Here is a 25,278-nt window from a genome sequence, read left to right on the forward strand (position 1 = left end):
AATAAGAGTTGAACAAAAAATCACAACTTGTCAAATTTAATTTCTATTAGTGAAAAATAATTTCCAACCACAACTTTTATTAAAAGAATAATAACTTTTATTCTGTAAATTGTAAGAATTAAATAAAAAATTATAATTTGTCAAATATAGTTTTTATTATTAAAAAATAAGTTCTTCAATAACAAACTCTATTCACAACTTTTGTTTAAATAGTTACAACTTTTCTCAAAAAAATTGCAAGAATTGAATAAGAAATCGCAATTTATCAATAAGGGTAAAATAATTTTTTTAAAAAAAAAGCATTGACAAAGAGATTTTTAAAATTTTTTTTGATATTATGACATTTTAAAAGATTAAATTATTATTTAATTCACAAGGATTTCTTGCCATTTCCCTAAAAATTATGATCATTTATCGTTTAGGTATTTTGAAAAAGTAAACATACCCATATTTGATATATATCCAATATCATATCGTACTTCATGGTATAAATCACAAATTTCAGCATTTCTTTTATAATTTTTCTAACAAAATTTTTACATATTACTTAAAAACAAAGAAATTAATATTTTTGTTGATTGTGAACATATATACTCTGCTTATATTGCTTTAGAAATACTTCTTTAAAACTCACTACATCTTACTTATAAAATAAAGTATTAAAATATTATATATATATATATTTTCTCGTACTTATATGCTAAAATTTTGAGTCATATCCAGTGAAAAATTTAAGGGGAACATGTAGGGGCCATTGTCCCCATACTTTAAAATATTCTTTATAAGTATAAATATTTTTATTTGTAAAAAATGTTGAAATTAATTTTAACCCTCCGCTTTTAGATAAACTTTGAGATGAAGTATGTTAGGTGGTCTTATATATGAGAATGTTCCATGCATAAGATAATAAAAATCAATCTAGAGATAACGATCATTCTCATTATTTTCACGTTTTATCATTTTCATTCAAAATAATAATATCACGTGCATGCACCTTGAGACCGTGGCACATGTTTTTGGAGTTTTCGATACCGATATATATGTCCCACTATTATTGCCACTAATTCATTATATCATTATTCTCAGAAGAGCCAACGCTAAAAATGCTTTTAGTACCTATATCAAATAATAGAACAACCATGTAATAGTATTCCCTTTTGTTCTTAGTATAAGGAAAAACTAATCAACTTTGCCTTTTATTAAGAAGCGATGGTTATATCTTTAAAATTGTAAAGAAAATATTTAATTTTTTAATTTCATTCTTGTTTATAATTAATATGTACTAACTATGATAAATTGTAGTCTAAGAATTTAAATGGTAATAAATACTCCCTCCGTTAAAAAATATAAGACATTTTTTAAGAGTTGGATGTTCAAAAATATAAAATATTTTTAGTATTTTGAAATATAATCATTGTCTTTTTTTTTTAAGTATCCCTATTAATATTGACTTTGTATTTATTGTAAGGTGTTTAATAGGAATAAACATAAAAAGATAGGGTTAGTTTGAAATTAAGTAATTACTTTATTAGGGGTGAGATTCGGTTAAAAATACCTTTTATTTTTAAACGGAGGGAGTAAATGATAAAGGGTAGAATTAAAAATAATTAATCTAACTTTGTTTTATATTAAAAACAACAAAAAATTTAAACTTTATTTTGTATTAAAAATTGGAGTAGTACTCAACTTCTCAGTTAGTATTTTCAGAAAATTCAGTTTTTAATATGGTTACGCACTTGTGGTTGTGGGCAATGAATGCATGCTACTTATTGGGAGAATTACATGAGAGGAAATTAATTACTTGCAACTCCCGTGCAATACTAAATGTTGAGGTTTAATATGTAAATATAAATGTTTAACTTGTAAAGGAGCTGAATAAATAATTAACTTTTTGAGACTTGATTGTAATCTTCCAGTGCTTATTTAACATTTAGGAAAAATCATTTTTAATCCTGTGCAAGCAATATAAAAATAAAAATAAGTTTCATAAAATTATAAGACTACTTAGAATTTCAAATCTTTTATTAAAATTGTCAATTATTATAAGACAGTTGTTAATTTTTGCTGTTTATTTGTTAACCGAACAATTTACTAACAAACTAATAACCTCAATAAAAAAACATGAGATTCATAATAATTTTATAATTTTAAAAGATTTTTCTATATTTAAATTATTTATGTGAAATTAATTTAGAATTATTAATTTTTCCTAGCATTTGCACCAGTCACACACTTTAAGTTGCTGAATGTGGGGATCATTATTTCAAAATCTCAATTGAACAAGTAAGGTTAACCTTATTAATTTATATTTAATTCTAAAACTAAAGTAATCACATAATTAAACCAAGAGGATTACTAAGTTTTTAAATTCACATGAATGGAACCCAAGTTTTCAAACTTTTAAAATACTTTAATATCATTTTATAAATTAAAATTAGAATAAAATATGTATATGGAATCATAGGATATAAAAAAAGGTCTCTAAACATTTGCATTAAGGGTCAAAAACATCATTTGTGCGGGAAATAGGAGGTGTGCTGCGACATGTCACCAACGTGCTGTGGCACTTCTCTTGCTATGCCATAGGCTGTTGTGTAGGTGCTATGAGCCACAATGCATTACACAGGATGACAACTTTCATTGTTGTCATTCGATGGCAATAAGGATGAATTTTTGATGCATCTCATTTCTTCATCTGACGTCTAATTTCGATTGAGATGATCTAGGGTAAGATTTAAGCCTTTGGCACTTAGATTATAAATTGGGCACCCAAGTCAGGATATGATTGTGGAAGGAGTAAGTTTAAAAGCAAGTATTTAACTTTTGATTAAAAAATGATTTAAATGTGAAACTATAGCACATTTACAACGTTTTCAATACTCAACTCTTTAATAACAAAAATAGAAGGGGAAGTCTGAATTGCATAAAGCATCATATAATAATCATCAATCATGAATTTACTCATTCCTCACTTGCACTAGCATTTTGGTCATTTCTAGATATTTTATTTAACACGCATACAACTGAAGGTTTAAAATATAAAACTTAGCTTAAAATTAAATAGTGCAACTAAGCAAAAATATATAATCTTCTAGTTGGCAATATCATGATAAATTATACATATTAATTTTTAAAATAAACGAGGCCTACAAATTTAGAAAAAAAATCCCAAGCCTCGAACTGTTTCCCTTTATCCTATCCTAATGATCTAGCACCTGTAATATTGAAGAGAGAGGGGTGAGCATAACTACTCAATAACTAAGTTATCTCTAACTTATACCAATACATGTCAATTAATTAAAATGTAAGTGGCATCTAATTTTCATGCGCATATGAACTTATCATTTATAAGGCTTAGTTCACATTTCACGTGGCTAATAACATGAATTCATATAATCCTATCATAAGGATTACAATATAAACAATCATGTACCTTTTTTTTTTAACAACATGTATGATCACTTCTCCCTTATGTCCTTCTAATGCCTCCAACATGAAACAGTGGCTTATTATGTAACACACCAAATTTTTTTTTTAAAAAAAAATCTAACTCAACCATAGTTGGTTACAGCCACCCACACATTTTTATATCAATAATTTCAATATAAATATTTTATAATTAGTTTCAACTCACAACTATAACATTTCAGATAAATTTTTTACCTCCCACATGCCATTAGGCTAAATCACATTTGTCCATCCTTATACTCCCAACAAGTAAACTAAATCACATTTGTCCATCCTTATACTCTCAACAAGTAAAATAAGCAATTTAGTAAATTTTTAACACAAGCCAGTTATTTGGCCTTATAATCATGTCATTTTAACCAATCCAAAGTAAACCAAATATTAAAATTACAGTCATCCAAATTATAACCAAAAATAGAAATAGTTTGAAAGGCATGATTACATTTATATATTCATATAATTGACAATAAACAAAAAGCTCTAATATTGGCAATATAATACAATTATAAATCATAAATTAAATACCCAAAAGAGACAGTGGATCTATACCACTAAGCCTCTGGGACTCTTCAACGTGTCACTCGTGGCTTCTTCTCCTGAAAATTGTTTAACCACATAATGAGACTCAAAAGCCAAGTAACCAAAGCCAATTTATGATAGTGTATACAAACAGTTAAGTGGGTGCTTACTAAGTGAGAATTAAAAATAATATAATTTTAACAAATATAAGAAATATTAAATACACACAAACACCATCCTTATATCCCCCATTGACCTTGAGCCGTGCCCTCACTCAGTGCTAAATTAACCGCCAAAGGTAGATTAGCCCGAGCCCTTACAAACCACCGATTGCGCTCCAATAGGGGCGTACCACGTGGCACATAAATACAACAATAATAGGCAAGTCTCCCAACACCTCCCACAATAATCAAACAAAATCATAATAATATTGTACAATTATATAATATTACAAAATTTATAATTTTCTTAATAATCACCCAATTAACATGAAGTAACACAAATCATAAATTAAAAGCATGGTTACCTTGTGGCTTTTTCAATAAATTATTCCTTAAAAATTCTCTCTCACCACAATCTTCACCAGTAATACAATAGACAAATAACATATTATTTATAAATCTTAGTTCAATTTTTGAAACTAATAAAATAATTCTAATAATAGAATTAAAAATATAACATAATCCTAATCTCAATCTTAATACAAATCTAGAGTTAATACTATAAGTAAAATTTTTAACTCCTCTTTTAATTATCAATAAACATTAATAAGCTAAAAATTAACTTCTAAACTAATTTCTATTATCAAAATTTTCTTTTTATTTCATAAATTCGTACCTAAAATACCCAAAAATTAAAAATTGAGTCTCTAGTTAGAATCATAATCCTATAGCCATAATAATTCATTTCTCATCCCAAATAAGCATCTAAACCTAATAAATCAACATATATTTTCAGATCTAGTTTAGCATTTGATCCATAAGTCACAAATTCAAAGATCATCAACAAATTTATACTCTAGAACATTTATTATACTACTGACAACCTCAAAAACCATATTTATCAACATAAATTCATCCCTCTTCCAGATCTTAAATTTTTTACCACTACAAACTCAGAAACCAAAGAAAAAGATGACTAAAAAAATTTTTTTAGAATACTTACTTAGTCTTGAAAAGCTTAAATCATACCCTAAATATCCTATTAAAAACTCTTACCTTAAAAATTCAGATCTTCCGCACCGGCGACTCACGCTCACAGGATCTCTCTCTGATCGCACACGAAAGAGGAAGGAAATGAAGAAAAATGAGAAGAGAATGGTGGTTTTAAAAATGAATGTGGGTCCCATAATTTTTTTTCCTTTTCCTCTCTCTTCTTTCCTTTTCTTTCTTTTTTACTATTTTACATGTAATCATTGCGGCCGCCGAAAGCAACTCGTTTTTCTTCTTCTTCTTCCTTTTTTTTTAAATACATTTTCTTCTTTTTATTATAATAATAATTTAATAATATTTTTTTATTATTTTTTTAATTAATTTTTTTAATTTTTTTTTAGAATTATATACTAAATTAGATTTAATAATCATTTTCTACTAATTTGCTTACCTCTAAATATTTTTTTAAATTTCTATTAACCTAAATTAACTATTAAAATTTAAATTGGGATGTTACATATTACACAATGGGCTCATCTATATAATGAAACTACCCTAGCCTTTTATGCATGAAAACCTACCCGGTTAAGTTACTTAACTCACTTATGGGTCATAATTTTTCTAAAATCTCACACTGTGAAATGTCGTTCTCCTTAAACTAGCTTCCTTGTTAAACAAGTAAAAACTAGGTTTGGTTCAAATCCTTCAATAAATAATGAAACAGTTTTCATCAAACAAATGGGACAATAAATATAAATATATCTAGGCAAGCCATCGAGCTCCGAATGGCAATCATACCACGTGAATTTTAACTCACTACTCCTATTTGTAGATAAATTTTTACCTTATATGATCATGCAATGCACAAGTACAAACAATTCATAGCATATATATAACTTAACATATCTAACATGCTAAATAACATCATTGTACTCTGCATAAAATCACTTTAGAGTATATCATATAACTTCACTAACTATTTTACTTCTCAAATTACTTACCAATCCAGTCATTTCTCCATATGACTTACCTATTAATTATCATTCCACCTATTTCAACACACATTTAGCTTATCAATCAACTCATAAATCAAGCTAAATATGTGTTGTACAATTGTATCAGGCCACACTTTCTTTAGAAACAATTTCACAAGTTTCAATAATAATTTATAAATCAAAGTAACTAATTAACACACAAAAGCATAAAAAAAATTTTCCTCAGTTATCTTTAACCTTTAAGAAATTAAAAGTTTACCCCTCAATAATATACTTCTAAAACTTTACAAAGCTTGTATGGTGTCAAGGATAGTTATTCTACAATTTAACTATACCAGCAATTATTAATATCCTTGTTAGGGTAATTTCCAACACTGTAATTCAACATTTTCATTATTTAAAACTCCAATCTCTAGTATTTTACGTATACTCATTTTGTTCGTTAGCTCCTTTTAACTTTTATTAATTCCATTAGACTTCTATACCATCATTAATGGTATCACACTCTCCAACTACCACATTTATTGTAAATTTTCTAATATTAATGGCCCCCATCAACCAAAAACACATTTATTGCTTATATTAGCGTTTAAATCACTCAAACAGCTCCCATTAATTTTATTTAAGTTAATAGGTTTGAACCCATAGCTCCATTAGTTCCAAAATCAACTTCCCTAACAAACCTTAATTTCAAAACTCAAGAAAAATGGAAGAGAAAGAAGGATTGGGCTTAAGAAACTTACTAGTAGAGGTTGAAAGCTTCAAATAACTCCTAAATGGTGCCCCAACTTGTGCCCTAGCAAAGCTTCCTTGTGCTCTTCTCCTTTCCTAATCAACTCCTCTTTTTCTCCTTTTTTTCTTTATCAAACTCGCATTTGATGAACTTAAATTTTGATCATGCGTACAAAGTATGTGTGTCTTGTGTAAAAAGGTGTCATGCATCACGGCATATGGCACAAAAGCTCTCATGAATTTTGGCCTCTATGTCGTGGCATAGGGATCTCTTTCCTCAAATTTTTTCCCTCTATAGGGCCTAGGTGGCCCATTATCATTCTGGATTCAATCTTAAGGTTGTAATCATAACTCAATAGACTCATTAGCCCTCTTAAACCACACACCATGCTAATTCCCTAATTACCCTCAATTACTGACTTAAACTCATTTGACTTGATTAATTTGAAGTTAAGATTTTTGGAATGTTACAAAACCAAAAATTCAAACCGGAGATGTTAATGACTTGGTTTGGATTAAAAAATTATTTTTTATGGTTGAGTTGAATTGAATTGAAGTTAAGATGTTATTGAGCCAAAAATCAAAGTTTAATCAAAAGCTCAAATGTTTTTCAGAAAATTGGATGGTTCTAAACAGAATATTAAAAAAATATTTAAAAATTAAAAAAAACTAAAAAAATTCAAAAAATAGACTCTTGCTACAAACCAACTACATTTTTGGACCCTTCACGTGTATATAATATGATTTGAAACTATTTTTTTTTAAAAAGTTGATAGTTATAAGTGTAAATGCAGATAGTTTTGCATTTAATCATATCTAATTTAACCAATATCTACCTATAGATAAATTATAAAATTATTTTATATAACATTGTTGATTTTATAGTTTTATTGTATTATTTTATTAACAACTATATATATTATAGATTTAATTTTTTTATATATTATATATATTTATTATTATTTTTATTTTTTAATTATTATATCATCAGTTAAACTGTCAACCGAATCGATTAAATCATAAAAAATAAGAACCGTTAATTGTTTAAGTTCAATATCCAATTTGGCTTTTGAAACAGTGGTGGGGACTACATTTATTTAACCTTGGACTTTTCACAAACACTTCCCTTGCGAAGTTGGAACACTAAATCAACATCATATCCCATCACCATTATTCATATTAGCTTCTCTCTCTCCAGTCTTCACTCTATCACGCTTTGATGTCACTTTCACGCGTTATCTTCTGTTCATATATGATGAAAGGTTAAAAATTTCCAGGTTCTATATGTGTAATTTAATTAATAGCCTCTAGGTATAGACTGATATGTTAATATTGGAATACAGGAAGAACAGGTTGCAGGGCCTATAAGGCTTATATATTTGGGCATAATGTAAAAATAAAGCTTACAAGAGATTATGCTCGTTAAGGGATATGCGTTTTCTTTTTCTATATTTACAATATATATTGTTGAAGGTTTATAGACAACTTCTATAGATTATTGCAGAAAGAAGGTATTTTAGTATTTTTATTTTCTAAAAACATATTGTCTCTGTAGGATCATGGTCCTCTGCAGGTTTTACTTCAAAAGTTGGGCGGTATGCCAAATATGTGAACCTTCTAGTCCTTATGGGCAATTTTTGCTTGGAATAATGAAGAGGGAATATTTTCTTTACCTTAAAAAAAGATGGAATATTTTCATATTAAGCTACTTTCAATTTAAAAACTCAAGTTAATGGTATGAGATCAATTTACTGTAATTCGATGAGTTATAATCTCTCTTGCATGTACCAAATGATTTATAAAATATATCGACATAATAATGTCACTTCAGAAAACATAAACTGAATAAAAAATTAATATTATACTCTTACAAATAACAAACTCACCTAATTTCTTTTATTTATGTGAATTAATTAACTAAGGAACATTTCAGAAGTAAAATTTGCCCACAAAGTTTAACTTGCATTTTAGAATATTAAAAAAATTTGACTTTACCTTAAATAGGATTGTCTCTTATAAGAGAATACTTGCGAGACCAAAAAAAAAATATATCAACAGAATTGTTAAATTAATGAGATGATTTAGCTTCATGAACAGATAATAAAAATATATAACATAAGGCAAGATTTAAACATTATATATTTAATATATTTTTATTCAATTAAATCAAAATAAGTAAATTTTAATATATTTATAATATTAAAAATAAAAATTTGTTATAGAAAAAATAATATATAAAGAATGAATATGTCTCGATTTATTAATGAAAAACAAGCACCTTATCTATCCTATATAAATTTTTTCCAACAATATAGAAATTCAAAGTAGAAGACAATAAAAAGAAAACTATGGGTTCCGGTTATGTGAGTTCATAAATACAAAAGTGGTATCCATGATTTTATGTTCATGTCTTCCTACTTCACCTAGTAAATTACTTTAGAGGATTATATATATATATATATATATATAAAGAGGATCTAAATTTACTACACTTTTTATCTGTAATAAATTTTCCCCATAATATATAACTTCCAACAAGTCACACTACTATTTTAGATCTTTTGAAGTTCATCGAAAAGTAGAAAACGATAAAAAGAAAACTATGGATTCCACTTATGTAAGTTCATAAATAGTGGAATCCACAATTTTATTTTCATGTCTTCCTACTGCACCCTAGTAACTTACTTTAGAGGATCTTTTTTTTTTTTATGCCAAGAGGATCTAAATTTACTATACTCTTTATCGGTGATAAATAAAATAGTTCATTTCTCAAACTTCATAAATTGATACTCATAAATTTCTTTTAATAACTTAATATAAACTATAAACTTATAGTAAGTCATTTTTTAATAGTAATTATAATAATATATTCTATTCAAACTTCATAAAACACATGCTTTTATTGATACTTGAAAGAAATATATAATGCAACATATATAGGGGTGTGAATTCTTGAAAATGATAATCTTGAGGCCAACAGAGCAAGTTGATAAGAGTTGAAGCACAGAAAATGACATGAAGGAAATAACAATACATATAACAACAGGACAACAAAAACAAGAGATAATAACAACATTAATTCAAAGCCACACACATATATATACATATATAACACAAGTTGGGTGAATGTGGACTTGTTTCTTCTTGTTCCATCATATTCTTGAAGTTGCATTTTGGAAAATGACTGAGATTTCTTATACAATCCCACAAATCTCTGACAAGTTTTCTGTGGTCAGATCTCCCTCTCTCTATCTCAATCCTTAGCTTCAATTTATTTCTGTCCACAAATTAGATTTAGGAGTCACCTTGTGGGTTCTTTCGGTTTTCCAAATCAATCAGGGAATCTTTATCTCTATAGGATACTTTACATAGGCTAGCTAGTCAGGTCAATTGTCTTTGCATTCAGTTTTTGTAATTATTAGAAGATAGGAATCTGGCAAAAAAAAATTATTAGATAGAAAAACAACATTTAAAAAACTCCTAAAAATATTAATTAGAATAATTAAAGATCTTACAATTATGAAATTTATAAAAAAAACCTTGGTCTTTAGATGAAATTAAAAACTTTTTATCCAATTTTTTAATTCTTATCTATCAAATTTTCAGTAGCCATTTTTAACATAGTGAGTATTCAGATTTTTATCCTTTTGATAAACAATTTTGATGTTTTCAATAGTCAACATTCATCATCTACGATTTCAATATTTCAAGTGATTTATACAAGAATTGAGGTGTAAATCTCCAATTACTTATTTAAGCAACGCATCTATTATAAAATATTAGTGTTAAAAATATGAAAAATGAGTTGTGAAAAAATTAATTAGAAAATTTTTAATTTTGGTCTTTTTTTGAAATTTTAAAATTTTAAGATCCTTAGTAGTAAATAATGTTCTAAAAGGGTCTTTAAATATCATTGTCTCATTTTAGACTCACTTTTTAAAATTTAGATATTTATATTTAAATCGTTTTAAAATACATGTAAAAATATTTAAAAAAATAAAATTACACAAAATATAATAAAATACATGAAAAATTGAAAGATTACATAGGATGTGATAGTGTCACTGCATGCATGATGATTCATGTATAAATAATGATATTATTTTACGTATGGAGAGGTGCTTGGTTCAATTGATAGAATCAACTTATTTGACAAATGTATTTTCAAAATATTCATGAGATCACCATTGATAATAATAGTTACACACAATGAGAGTTTAAATTAGTTTGGATGATTAGTGATAATATCCCATATTTCCCAAGATATGAGACAATGGAAAAAAATAAATGATATTATTTTCATATTGATAATATTATTTTTAAAATAAAATTAGTATAATTGAATACCAATATGGAGCATAAAACTAATATTGTTTGGAAAAAACTTATGAAGATTTATAATATATTAAATTTTTAAGAAAAATATCAGAACAAATTTTAAATAGAGACCTAACTTCTGACTGGATGAAATATTGCATCCTAGATCATTTGCATTCTCTGTGTCTTTGTATTATTTGATTAATAAAATCTAGTAAGTGTAGATTAAAAATAACAAATAGAAGCTACTATAACAATAACGATTATAAATAAAACTTTTAAAATATATAAAAATTAATCAGTGCAGGTTAAATTTGAAAAAAAATCCATATTAATTAATTATCAAAAACCACCACCATGTTGTTGTAGCCGCTACAGCAATAGGATTCTTCTCCCTCAAATTTAATAAATTCTTAGTTTTAATTTATTAAACTTAATGTTAAATATAAATTTTTCCTTTGGCGAGATAACTGTTCAAATTTTAATGCAACAACTAAATTAAAAAGGATATATTTTTTGCCCTCAGTATAGGTAGAAGGATGACATTAGTTTTTCTTTTGTTTTGTTTTGTTTTGCTTTACTTTGTTCTAGTATTTAGATCTTTGACCCAAACTAATTTGGTCAATAACTTGCTGGGCATTTTTTCATGAGGCATACTTTTCATTGAGAATTTAATTGCTGTTATATATTCAAGACTTGAACTTGAGATTTTTAGTTAAGTTAGCTCTATTCTTTAACTAGTTGATCAAAGCACATGGTGATCATTAGTTTTTGCTATTCACAAGGCATATTTCTTGTGCCTCACAAAAATGTACAGGTTTTATGTAGTCATATGCATTATACATAATATATTATTCTAATTGAAATTCAATCATTAAAAATTTAAAAAAATATACCTTATCAAAGAAATGGACGGTGTAGGGCTATTGTCTGTTGTTATGGTCTTATATGGCCCCTCTCGTTCTTGACCTACCCCTACATTTTTCTTGGACACCCTTGTGGGTGGCTAGGTGTGGTGTTGTGTGGACCAAAATGCTCGAAAATAAGTGTTGTGAGGGAAACTGAGAACCATATGTGAAATTGATGTGTGTTTGTTTCGCAACCTAAACCCAAAAAACAAATCAGCATAAATGCGAGAATTATAAGGTTTGATATATAATTAATGGCCGACCTGGATAGATCAGTATTCTCAGGAGCAAGAAGTGGCTGCTGATTTTATTTGATACTGATAACTAGGCAGGGTGAGCAAAAGCGAAACTAAAAAGAGACGTAATATTAGCTTAAATCAGATAGTTTTTAATATAAGATGAAAATTTCTTAGTAATATATTTACAAAATAATAGTAGGAGAGTCCGTGCTAAAGATAGAGAGATTATGAAGATTAATTTTAAATTTTTAAAAGTGAGAGATTTTGTGCAATAACTATCTCAAAATTTTTCTTAAAAAATTATATGTTTTAACATTGGCTACCTTTGGTGGATTAAGAGGATAAGGCACCATTTGGGTATTGCATTTTTTATATTCTAAAAACACTTTCTCACTTTTAAGATGTGAAAAATTATTTAGGTGTAGTTTAATAAGATTAAATGTGCTTTTTGAAAGTCTTTTTAGGATAAGCTAAATGTGCTTTCTTATCTTAAAAGCTTCATTTTGTTACTTTTGAAAAATAGGATCTTATTTAACTATATTACCTCAAATTTAATATCTTATTTTTTATTTAAAAAATAATTAATTTATTAAAAATATAATTATCATTTAAATAAGAATAATTAGATATCAAGTTTTTATTATTATAAATTAAATAATTAATATTTAGCATTAATGTATAACAAAAATTATAAATCTTCATCATATTTTTTAAAATTATAAATTAAAAAGTATAAATAATTAGAGATTAAGTTTTTAGCATTATAGATCAAATTTTATGTTATTTAAAATCTTTATTATATTTTTTAAATATTTTAAATATATTATATTTGTATAATAAAATTTATAAATTATTGTAAATTAATGTCCTTTTTGTTAATTGTACATTTAAAAGTACATTTCATAATTATAATTCAAATAATTTTTAATATACTAAATTGACTTTTAAAAAAATATATTTAAATATAAATTTTATTATAAAAATTAAATTTTATCAAATAAATTTTTATCAAATTAATTTTTATTAAATAAATTTTTAATAAATTAAAAACCAAACACATAGTAAGTGAATTTGGAATCCAGAAGTGTCTGATATTTTATTCAGTCAAAAAGGGCTGTGAACTACTGAGTAGACAAATTTTTTTAACATCGTCAAATTATGTGGGACCACAGCCAAAAAAGACAAAGTTCTGGCAGTTAAATATGTACTTCACTTAAATTATTAAATAATAATGATAATTATATTCAAATGGTCATGCCATTTACTAAATTATATTTAATCATGATAATTATTAAATGATAATTTTGGAAAATTAAACAACTTTGTTAAAGTCATACTCTTTTTCGGTAACTATGTATTCATAAGTGATTTTGATTAATAAAATTTAGACAAAACCAACCTTCTCAAAATCACTTATTAATAAAAAGCATCTAAAAGAAATTACAAGGCACCAACTAAGGGTGACCAAAACCGAATAAAGCCGATCAAATTAAATCAATTCAAACTAATCCAATTAAAATTAAATTAAATTGATTATTAGTAAGGTTTGGTTTGGTTTTATAAATTAAAAAAAATCGAATAGTTTGGTTTAAATTTTGGTTTTTCTTCCTTGAAATCTTAACCAAACCTTTTTTATATTTTTAAATGTATTTTTTATAATTAATATTGGACTATTAATTATTGTTTATTATTTTTAAATTTTGACCTCAATTAAAGTCCAACACAAGCCTAAAATAGAATTTCTAACCCTACTTTTTTTCAATTTTGCTAATTATTTTTTCAGTAAAAGATGGTCCAAATTAAGAAGAAGTGTATTGCATTTGCCATTGCTGATTAAGGAGAGTAAAAAAATTTCATAACTTGCTACTAAAACATATTTTCCTTTTATTGATTTCAAACTAGTTTCTTTTTATTATAGACATTAAGAAAGTTTGTAATAAAATTTAATTTGGGTTAACGTTACTTACAATGCATATACTCTAATGTTTATTAGTAACAAAATTTGAATATTTTTATTTTTAATATAATATTTATTTCTATTCATAAATAATAAACTTAAAAATGTGACTTGATTTTGGAATATGAAAGGAAAAAAAGAGTCAAGAAAATATTAAAACTTGATCTATGTATAAACCAAATTGACTTTAACAAAAAACCTATCAAGTGTCATTCTTTGTACAAACTGATTGATTTGGTTTAGTTTATGTTTTGATCAAAACTAAACTAAACCATACATTTGATCACCCTTAGTACCAACATCACTTTTGATCAATGTCACTTTTAAAAGTCATGATGTTCAAAATCTTGTTTAGTGATAATTATTATATTGATAATTATGAAAAATTAAACAACTTTATTAAAATATGTCCTTTTTAGTAATTATACATTTATAAGTGATGATTATACAATCATAATTGATTTTGATTACCAATTTTCTCGAAATCACTAATTAATAAAAAAATTATCTAAACATAAATTATGACTAACTAATATCACTTTTGATCAATGTCATTTTCAAAAGTTCTTATGGTCTAAAATTTACAACTTCAATCTAAACAAGCACGGCATCTTGAATAACTTGTTTATAAAATAAAAGTCATTTTTACTCAATAATTGGAGTTGATATATGACTTGGGCTCTTTATTTAAGTTTATTTAGGGATATTTATTTATCGTCTAAAATTATTTTGAATGTAATTTTTTATCTTTTTTATTTGAAATATGATCAGAAGACTCTATTCTCTAACCCAATAAAAGGTTTACTCTATGTATTTTTGGATATGGGCCCAAGCGATGTTGGGCCAGACATTTTTCAAATTGTCAAATTTGTAATTTGGGCCTCGGTGCAAAAATTTCATATTACAAAAGATGGTTTTATGACTTTCTTGTAAAAGAAACAAAAATTAATTAATCCAATAATTAATAATACTCGTTATTTGTCATCTTTTGTTTATCAGTGTGTTGAAATTTGAAAACGTTGGTCAACATTAGAGTGTTCCATATAGTACCATCCAAAAATCGACTAGCTTACTATTAAAAAAAAACACATTAATCTTAACAAAAAAATTAAAAAAAAGAAATTCATCAACTATATATCATGAAGGAAATCCAATTTCTCTTCTTCTGCTGATCTTTTCAGTCTACTGACTGCCTTTTCAACCTATGAAAAAAATAACGTTATTAATTTCTACATAGAAAAATTTTGAATTCAAAAATAATATGTGCATAAATATACACTCAGAGACCAGAAAATTATGCATTTTTATGTGAGGTCACGTGAAAAATTTTCAATTGTGCAGAACTCTCAAATATTTTTGCACGACTATTGTGCGATCATGCCCCACCACGCGCCCTAATCAAGACATAATTAAATCAAAGATTATACCAAAATGAGTAATTAAGAATAGTTAATTAATAAAAGAATGAGAAAGAAATGGACCTAGTTTGCGCCTGCTATCCAGCATTTTTTGATTTAGACGGTTCATATTTTAGGTTTTAATTTTATTGTATTTTTATTACTAACTATGTTAATATTTTTTTTGGGAAAAACCTACTGTTAAAGAGTTTTTTTTTACTGTGTGCTGATTTTTTTAAATTAAAAATAACATAATTTTTAGCCTCTCAAATTTACTTTGATTATCAATTTGGCCTTTGAAGTTTAATTTTTATCAAAAAATCCTCTAAAATTTTTATTGAAGAGTTCAAGCTTTTATTTACTTATTAACCTTTTATGTTTTCAATGGGGATTATATAGCACGAAGTTTTAAACAACTGAAATGGGAAACAATTTAAAAGGACTAAAATAGTAAATTAAAATTTTGATATTAATATAATTTAAATTTCTATAATTAATCAAATATATAGGTTAAATAATATATTTTACTTCTTAAATAAATTTTAAAAAATTTAATAATATTATATACAACTTTATTAATAATTTAATTTTTAAAAATAATGTCCTTTATGGTAATTTTTATAATTAAAATTGATTCTAACTAAATCATTCAAATATCTTCAATTATGTTAAAATTAATTTTAAAAAAATAATATTTAAACAGATTGTATTACAATATAATCAATTATAATTAAAATCAATCATGTTAATCAATTTTTTTTATAATCATTTATATCTAATTGAATTCTAAACAAACCCAAAGTCATACTCTTTTTGGTTAATTATATATTCAAAAGTGATTTTGATTAATGAAATCAAGACAAAATCAACTTTCTCAAAATCACTTATTAATAAAAAGTATCTCAAAGAAATTATAATGCACTAACATGACTTTTGATCAATGTCACTTTTAAAAGTCATGATGATCAAAATCTTGTTTAATTATAATTATTATATTGATAATTATGAAAAATCAAACAACTTTATTAAAATATGTCCTTTTTAATAATTATACATTTATAAGTAATTATTATACAATCGTAACTGATTTTGATTACCAACTTTCTCCAAAATCACTTATTAATAGAAAGTATCTAAGCAAAAATTATGACTAACCCACATCACTTTTGATCAATGTCACTTTCAAAAGTTTTAGTAGTCTTAAATCTTATTTGTACAATTTCAATTTAAACAATCACCAAATCTTGAATCACTTATTTATAAAATAAAAGTTATTTTTGTATAAAAAAAGTCATTTTTACTCAATCTAATTGGAGTTGATATATGACTTGGGCACTTTATTTAAATTTATTTAGGAATATTTATTTTTCATCTAAAATTATTTTAAATGTATTTTTTGAATATATTTATTTTAAAATATGGTCAAAGACTTCATTCTTTAACCTAATAAAAAGTTCACTCTATGATGGCTCTATCCTCTCATGGCATGTTCCCAAAGGTATGTTTGGTTGGGGGGAAGGGGAGAAGGGGAGCTCTCCCCCAATTTAGGGAGGGGGGGAGGTTTTGGAGAGGCCTCCACCAAACCAAAAGAGGGGAGGGAAGCAGGCTACCCTCCCTCCCCCAACCAAACATATTTAAAAGTTAAAATTTTTCACGCATCATATATTTTTGGATGTGGGCCCAAGTAATGTCGGTCTGACAACTTTCAAATGGATAAATTATGTAATTTGGGCTTGGTGCAAAAATGCCATATTGCAAAAGATTTTTATGACTTTCTTGTAAAAGAAGTAAAAACTAAGTCTGATTAATTAATATGATAATATTCGTTATTTGTTACCTTTTGTTGATCAGTGTGTTGAAAACGGTGGTCAACATTAGAGAGTGTTCCATATAGTGCCATCCAAAAATCGACTGTCTTACTATATTAAAAAAAAACACATTAATCTTAACAAAAATTAAAAAAAAAATCAGCAACTATATGTCATCAATGAAATCCAATTTCTCTTCTTCTGCTGATCTTTTCACTCGAGTAACTGCCTTTTCAACCTATAAAAAAAATAACGTTATTAATTTCTACATAGAAAAAATTTTGAGTTCAAAAATAATATGTGCATAAATATACACTCAGAGACCAGAAAATTATGCATATTTATGTGAGGTCGTATGGAAAAATTTTCAATTATACAGAACGCTCAAATATTTTTGTACAATTATTTAATGTAAGGTATTATTGAATATCTGTTCATTCATATTTAAGCATTATTGAAACAAATAAATATTAGTTCTCCCATGGTAATTTTTTATGCATAACATTAATTTGAACGAGAAAACTTATTTAAAAATTATAAACTTATGTGGATTAGCTATCTTTAATTATGACTAAAGTTTGACAATGAACTTTCTTAAATTTTAAACTTCAACAGATTGCCAATATGTTATTATTTTATTAAGAAAACCTGAATGTCTAAATGGTTGGTCACAATATTTTTTTTATAAATATAATTTAAATTTCATTCGTGCAAATAAATAAACAATGATAATGATAATGATAGTGGTGGTGATGATGGTGACTATGAATAACTAATTTTTTTGTGAAAATAAATAATAATGTCATAAATGTACAAGTAATTAAGGTCTTTGTGATGAGAATTGCATACCTCAACATCCCAATTTGTTCTGGCGGTAAGTATGATAAGAATGAGGGTCTGTAGAAAAATACCAGCGATCATGCCCCACCACATGCCCTAATTAAGACATAATTAAATCCAAGATTAAACCAAAATCAACAAGCAATTTAGAACAAGTTAATTAATAAAAGAATGAGAATGAAATGGACCTAGTTTGCGCCTGCTATCCAGTTTTTTTTTTTAATTTAGATGGTTCATATTTTAGGTTTTAATTTTATTGTATTTTTATTACTATTTTTTTTTTGAAAAACTACTGTTAAAAAGTCATTTTTTTACTGTATGTGCTGATTCTTTTTAAGGTAAAAATAATAAAATTTTTAGCCCCTTAAATTTATTTTGATTATCAATTTGGCTCTTGAAGTTTAATTTTTATCAAACAATTTTCTAAAATTTCATAAATATACACAAATATTAGTCCTTAAGCTGCTATTTCTCCATCAAACCATAAAGACTAATTACATATAATTTTAAAACTTCAAGGACTTGATTAATAAAGACTAAACTTTAAGAATCAAGTTAATAATTGAGTCAAATTTGAGGGATGAAAAATAAATCTTAGAATTAAGTTATTGCCCAAAAAAAGTGTGAACTTACTGCTACTCCCAGACTGGTTTTAAAGCCAAGAACACAGCCAATTGGAAGACCAATCACATAATAGCAAACTAAATTTACATAAGCCACCAGAGCTTGCCATCCACTCCCAATTGCCACTCCTATATTACAACACAATACATTAGAGCATTTACTATTAATATATACCTAGTACATAATTCGAACAAAATATGAAAATATGAACAGTAAAATTATAAGAGTAAAATGACAAATTTGCCCTTGAAACTATAGAGCAAGGATTGTCTAGACCCTATACTCATTTTTAGTACAATATTTTCTTTCAACATTTTAAAATAGTATAATATTGTTTCTATAATTAACAAATTTTAATTTTAATAGTTAGTCCACCGAAAAAGAAAACTACTAAAAGGACTAAGAAATTATAGAAAATGATCTTATAGTTTAAAGAAAAATTTGCTCTTAACAAAAAATTATAATTGCTCAACAACTAGGGAACTAAATCAATGGCCTCGAGCTTGGAAACTTAAGCATGCAATTGCTTTAAAAACTCATGGGATCATACCCCTCTTGACAAAAATGATTAGTTGAAATTGAATGTGAGTTTGGGATTTTATAGTTAATTAGTTGTTACCTGAGAGTATAGGTTGAATGCCATTCAAGAGAACGGAAATGGCAAGCAAAGGGGTGAGGTTGGAGACAGCTAGAATGACTACAGAGTCAGTGGTGAAGAGTTTGCTCATTTCAACCCTAAATATCAAAATCAGTGCGCAAAAAACTATGCTGATTAACAAGCTTGTCCCGTTCACCACTATCACTGCAAATCTTGCCACTTTTGGATGAGCTGCTCCAAGTTCATTACTCACTCTCACACTGCACACAAGTATGAGTGGATTTGAGATGATGTGGGAAGTTGACAAAGTTAGACTTAATAATTAATATATAATAAAATTGAAGATTCTATAAACAAATTAACCTGGTTGCTGCACACAGACCCAGCATGAAGTTTATGTCCCAGTTCCAGTAGTTCATACTGAAAGTTCATTGCATTCATGTAAAGTGTTCATTAGATTGCATGCTTCATTTGAAACCCAAAAAAATTGTGATATATATGGGTATATTTGGTTTCTGTTATGATTTTTGGTTTTTAAAAACTGTTTTATACTATAGTTTTTAAAATTATTTTTAAAACAAAATGAAATGAAAATTTGTTTGGTTATGTCATTTAAAAAACAGTTTTAAAATTAAAAAAATAGATTGACAGTGATGGTTATAAGCAGTTAATAGTAGTGATTAATAATAAAAATTGATCAAGGTAACTATAATTTTTAATAATCAAATATAATATATTTGAAAAACAAAACAAGAACAACTTAAAGTTGTTTCTATTTTTTGTTTTTAGAAACAAAAGAATGAAAACAATTTTAGAAACAAATACATGAAAAACACTTATCTAGATAAATTTTTAAATTCTTCTATATTCAAAAATGAAAAATAGTTTTTAAAAACAAAAAATAAACAAGCTCTATATAAATATATATGTATTTTTTCTGTTTTGTTTTTGGGGTTTGAAGGATAACATACCATATGGAAATAGAATCCAGTGCAACTGTAGGGTCTGGTAGAAGTCCTGATAAGAGCACAAGTCCCTGGCTGTACCATATCTCCAAACTGCATTCACAATGAAATAAGAAAGTTGTGTTAGATTTAGTTTATTTCATATACTTATTTTGATTTTGTGTGGTTTGATCTGTTGTTTGTTGTTGTATTCCATCATTTATCACGTTACATGAGACAATGCTATCTTGAAGATTTGATAAGAAAAATATAACATGACAGACTAATAAGTGTGTGCTTGGGATGGCGGTATTGTACAGTACATAGGTTTGGCAGAAGCAACAAGCTAAACATAAACTAAAAATATTGGGGTCTTTTTATAATAGTCCTCACCTCACTCTCCTCGGAGTCTTTTGGATGGAGCTCCAACATTTCTCATGGAGCTCAAGCCGACTTTCTCCAAGGTGGTACTTGAGTTATTTTTTACCCCACCAAAAGATCTTTTAAACATTTTCAGTTAATTCAATGATTCCAGATTTAATCTCAACTTCCTTAAGGTGATAGAAGTTGGAGGTTTCACTCTGTAAAGGTTTCAAAAGATCTCTTTGGTGAGATGAGAAATAATTTAAGTATCACCTTGAGAAAAGCCGGCTTGGGCTTCGTAAAGAGTGTTGGAGCCTAGTGTAAAAGAACCTCTGGTAGGATGGAGTGAAAACTATTACACTTTTTACTATTGACTAAAATGTGAGTCTTTGTCTAAACTAAATCACGCTATTCATGACTTGTGAAAAGTACAGCTTTCTTTAATCTATAGACATAGACATTAAATTAAAAACTCAAAGTCTATACTCAATAGAAATTCTAATAGGAGCCACACAAAGACATGAGAAAATGATAATAAAGTTAAAAAAATAAATTCATGATGATTAGGTCTCTAATAAAATTATAAAAAATTATAAATATTGATTCAGACAATTACAAAATTATATTTATATTTAAAATATACATGTCTTGTTTGTAATTAAAACTCTTCAATTTGTAACTATTTGAATTGATATTTGCAAGTTATTTAAATCAAGGACCTACTTGTTATTAATTCCCTCTTCTAAGACTTAATTGTCATTAATTCTCTTTCTTGGAACTTTACTATCATTTCTCCAAAGGCATTCACTCTAATTCATGAAGGATACATACCAGAGCATGACAGCAGAAGCAGCAGTGAGCTTGAAGTAAGGCCAAATACCAGAGAAGGCTTTTATGGAGAACCCAGTCCAAGTCTCCTTACATGATGGGCTCAGAACAATGTAAAGCCCATTAATGAACACAAAAAGCCACCATGAAAAACTGAGAGTCAAAGCAGCCCCAAGGAGCCCAAGGCCCAAAACAAAAACCACAACCCAAGACAGCAATATGTGAACCAAAAACACACCCACAGACATATAGGCCAATGGGTTCACTATGTTTTGGGCCTGCAAGAACCTTTGCATTGGGCAGCTCAATGCAAATGCATATAACTGAGGGATGATCCCACGGGCAAAGATTTGGCCCTCTTCGGCTATGTCTTGGTCCTGGCCCATGGCCTTCAGAATTGGGCCTGAAAACCAGTATAAGAATGTGAGAAGGAAAGCTGCTCCTAAGTGAAGTACAATTGCTCTTTGGCATATAATTCCCATTGCTTTGTATTTCCTAGCTCCATATGCTTGTCCACATACTGTTTGTACGGCACTAGCCATACCTATCTGCAAATATTACACATGTGACACTGATATTATGAATTCATAAATCATCTAGAAATGAAAGTGAAGACCTTGCATTTAAATTTATGTCTTAAGCTAAACCTAGTTAACAATTTTGCTCAATCAAAAATAGGGTTATAATTTTAAAAAATAATACTTCCTTGATTACTTAATATAAGTTAGTTGTAGCCTTGATCTTTTAAGGAAAAATGTATAAATATTTTGAATTATACTTTTAATGAAATGCCTTATTAAATGTTTTAATAACAAGAGTAATTGAAATTTTAATGAATCATTTTTAGAGGATAAATAAAACAAGTGTATAGTTGAAAAAAAAATTATAAAGACTACCCAATATTTTATATTTTAGACTAAAAAATTTTTTAAAAAATATCTCATATTATGTTATGGGGGTATTTGGTAACAAAGTTTTTCTCATCTTATTGCTTATACGAAGATAAAAGAAAAATAATTTATATTCTTTTCATCCCAATTCATAAGATATTATTAGAGGTGATTTGGTATTATAAAATATAATATACTTTCATAAACGTAAATTTTCATTAATTATATTATCTTTCCCTCCTTATTATATTTTTCTCTCTTTATTTAATATTTCACAAGTGAGATTATATTAGATGAATGGTATTTTTAAAAGTTTAGACTCATATTTTTTAAAATTAATATTATAAAATATATTTAATAAATTTTATCAGAATACTTAATTATATTAAAAAAAAACTTCTAAACTAAGAGAGAGAGAATAGTATCCAGGACGACGGAAATGACAGAGGGTTGTTGAACTTGCGTCACGTCACGAAGTACTGAGAACTTGAATGCGAGTGACGTACTCCACGTGGAGGCTAACAGTTTCTCCGTTATTAATTTATTAAGTAGATACAAAAGTCAACAAGCACCTAACTAGTAAGATGGCAGAAATGGTATCAGTCCCATGTACTCCCAATTTTTTAAAGAAAATAATTTTATACCAATAAAAAAATTAATCTTAAATTTTATTTTTCTAATCTTATTTATAACATGTTTCATTGTAACTAAATAACACCTTAAAAATCTATCTAACAATTTAATAAATTTTTAAATTTAATTTTATTAAATATACATATTTTAATGGTATATTTTTTTTCTTTTTAACATTCAATAAAAGGCAAAAATAAAAATTTTATATAAAAATTTAATAATATAATTTATAAATAAGAAAAAAAAAACCTTCTCCCTCTTTTTCATGAATAAAATCAGAGGGAGTAGATCATATTCTCACCAGTTTTATTAAGTTATTTTAACAAATTTCATTGAAACACAAGAAAAAAACTTTAAAACTTATTAAATTTTTATTATAAAATTTTAAATTTATCTCTATTAAATATATATATATATATATATATATTAATAACATATTTTATCACAAAAATATTTAATAAAATGTAAAAAAAAATTAAAATGAAAAATTGATAACATATCTTATAAATGTAATATTATATATTATTTTTTTTATTCTATAAATAGAAACGAAGGAATAAAAAGAATCGAATTCAAATCAAGTAATTATTAGCAAAAAGATGGTGGGGAAATGATCAACAGTACCATGATTCCATAAGCAAGACCTTGAATTCCAACGCTGGCTATGGAGGCTCCGGCAAGAGCGACGGTGCCGAGGTGGCCGGTGAACATGAGACTAGCGAAGGTGAGCATGTAAGTGAACAAGGACACCACAATGGATGCCCCAGAGAGATGCCATAGAACCTTAGATTCCCACCCAACCAGCCTCACCCATCCTCCAATCCTTATCCTCCCTCTCTCCAGCATCTCCTCCACCTCGTCCGCCGACATTCCCCGGGCAGCCGCCGCCGCCGCCGCTCTGCCGCCTGCCCCGGTCCCATTCTGCTGCTCTATCAGTGGCTGGTTATTGTCATTCTCTGATGTTGGACCCATGCTTCCTTGCTCACAACGCAATAATTAAGCTCACTCTCACGGGTGATTAATTTCCACACTACTAATTAGTGTTTGTGTTTGTGTTGTAATGATTATGTGCTTATTTATAATACCACAGATATAATAATTATTCATCTGTTTCTTTTGGAAAGTTTTAAAAGTAATCTTAAAGCCATACATCCCTCATTCTTTCCTTGTGTTACTTTAGTTAGAGTAATCTGTCGGTCTTCGCCACGAGACGACTAGTAGTTGGAGCTAACAAATAACAACTTAATTTATTTCATTATTATAATATTATAAGAGTCACGAAGTACTTTATGCTTATGTATATATTTATTTAGTTATTTATTTTTTATTTTTCTAGATAAAATTTTGAGATAATATAATTTTTAGTTCACAAATTAACTTTATCTCAATTGTCAATTTAATTCTTGAACTTTAAATTAATATAGCTCAATCTTTATAATCTATCAAATTAAGAAATCACGAGTACTAAGTTTTAGAGAGTTGAAAACTATTGGGGCTAATTTGTTCTAAATCAAGAAATTATAAAGATTGAGTTATTTTGATTTAAAATTTAGGAACTAAATTTTGACCAAAAGATTAAGGATTAAAAGTTATATTTTTTTAAAAAAAATTCAAAAAAGAATTATGGTGATCTCATATATAGTATTTTTGAATTATATTGAATAGGTTCTGTATTTATTGAAATAAATTGATATTACATAGAAAAGGGCTTGCATGAAAATATTATTAGGGTTTGTTTGGATATATGTTTGAGAAAAATGATTATGAAAATATTGAGTAATATGTCTGAGAAAATTAATTATGAAAATATTGATTAATATAATTGATTTTGAATATAATTAATTAAATTATATGGTATAATTGATTTATAAAATTAATTTTAAGTATAATTAAAAAGTAGAATTAAACCAATTAAAATTGATGTGTGTGGCAATGACTCTTGTCAATTAAGCAAGTAGTTGGCATTTGAATCTCAATTCTTGTATATGTAGAAACTTAATTGGGAGAGAGCTATCATTTGCCCTTGGTATTTTGGGAGAAATAATCTCTATAGTAAGTAAAGGCTAT

The 25,278-nt window shown here is 26.8% G+C and overlaps 1 protein-coding gene across 1 annotated transcript; it reads right to left on the reverse strand.

Annotated features, from left to right (window-relative positions):
• Window positions 1-17,538: 17,538 nt before the first annotated feature.
• LOC129297868 (protein DETOXIFICATION 41-like) lies at window positions 17,539-24,266 on the reverse strand. Its single transcript, XM_054936205.1, has 8 exons — window positions 23,836-24,266; window positions 21,692-22,236; window positions 20,525-20,611; window positions 19,917-19,973; window positions 19,575-19,813; window positions 18,965-19,083; window positions 18,341-18,427; window positions 17,539-17,729 (listed from the first exon to the last, which is right to left on the reverse strand). The coding sequence occupies exons 1-8, from the start codon at window positions 24,181-24,183 to the stop codon at window positions 17,658-17,660; spliced, it is 1,554 nt and encodes a 517-aa protein (XP_054792180.1). The 5' UTR covers window positions 24,184-24,266; the 3' UTR covers window positions 17,539-17,657.
• Between the last annotated feature and the right edge of the window lie 1,012 nt (window positions 24,267-25,278).

This window comes from Prosopis cineraria, unplaced genomic scaffold, assembly GCF_029017545.1.
Source record: "Prosopis cineraria cultivar Desert tree isolate PC_DT_omini unplaced genomic scaffold, ASM2901754v1 PC638, whole genome shotgun sequence".
Classification (NCBI taxonomy): domain Eukaryota; kingdom Viridiplantae; phylum Streptophyta; class Magnoliopsida; order Fabales; family Fabaceae; genus Prosopis; species Prosopis cineraria.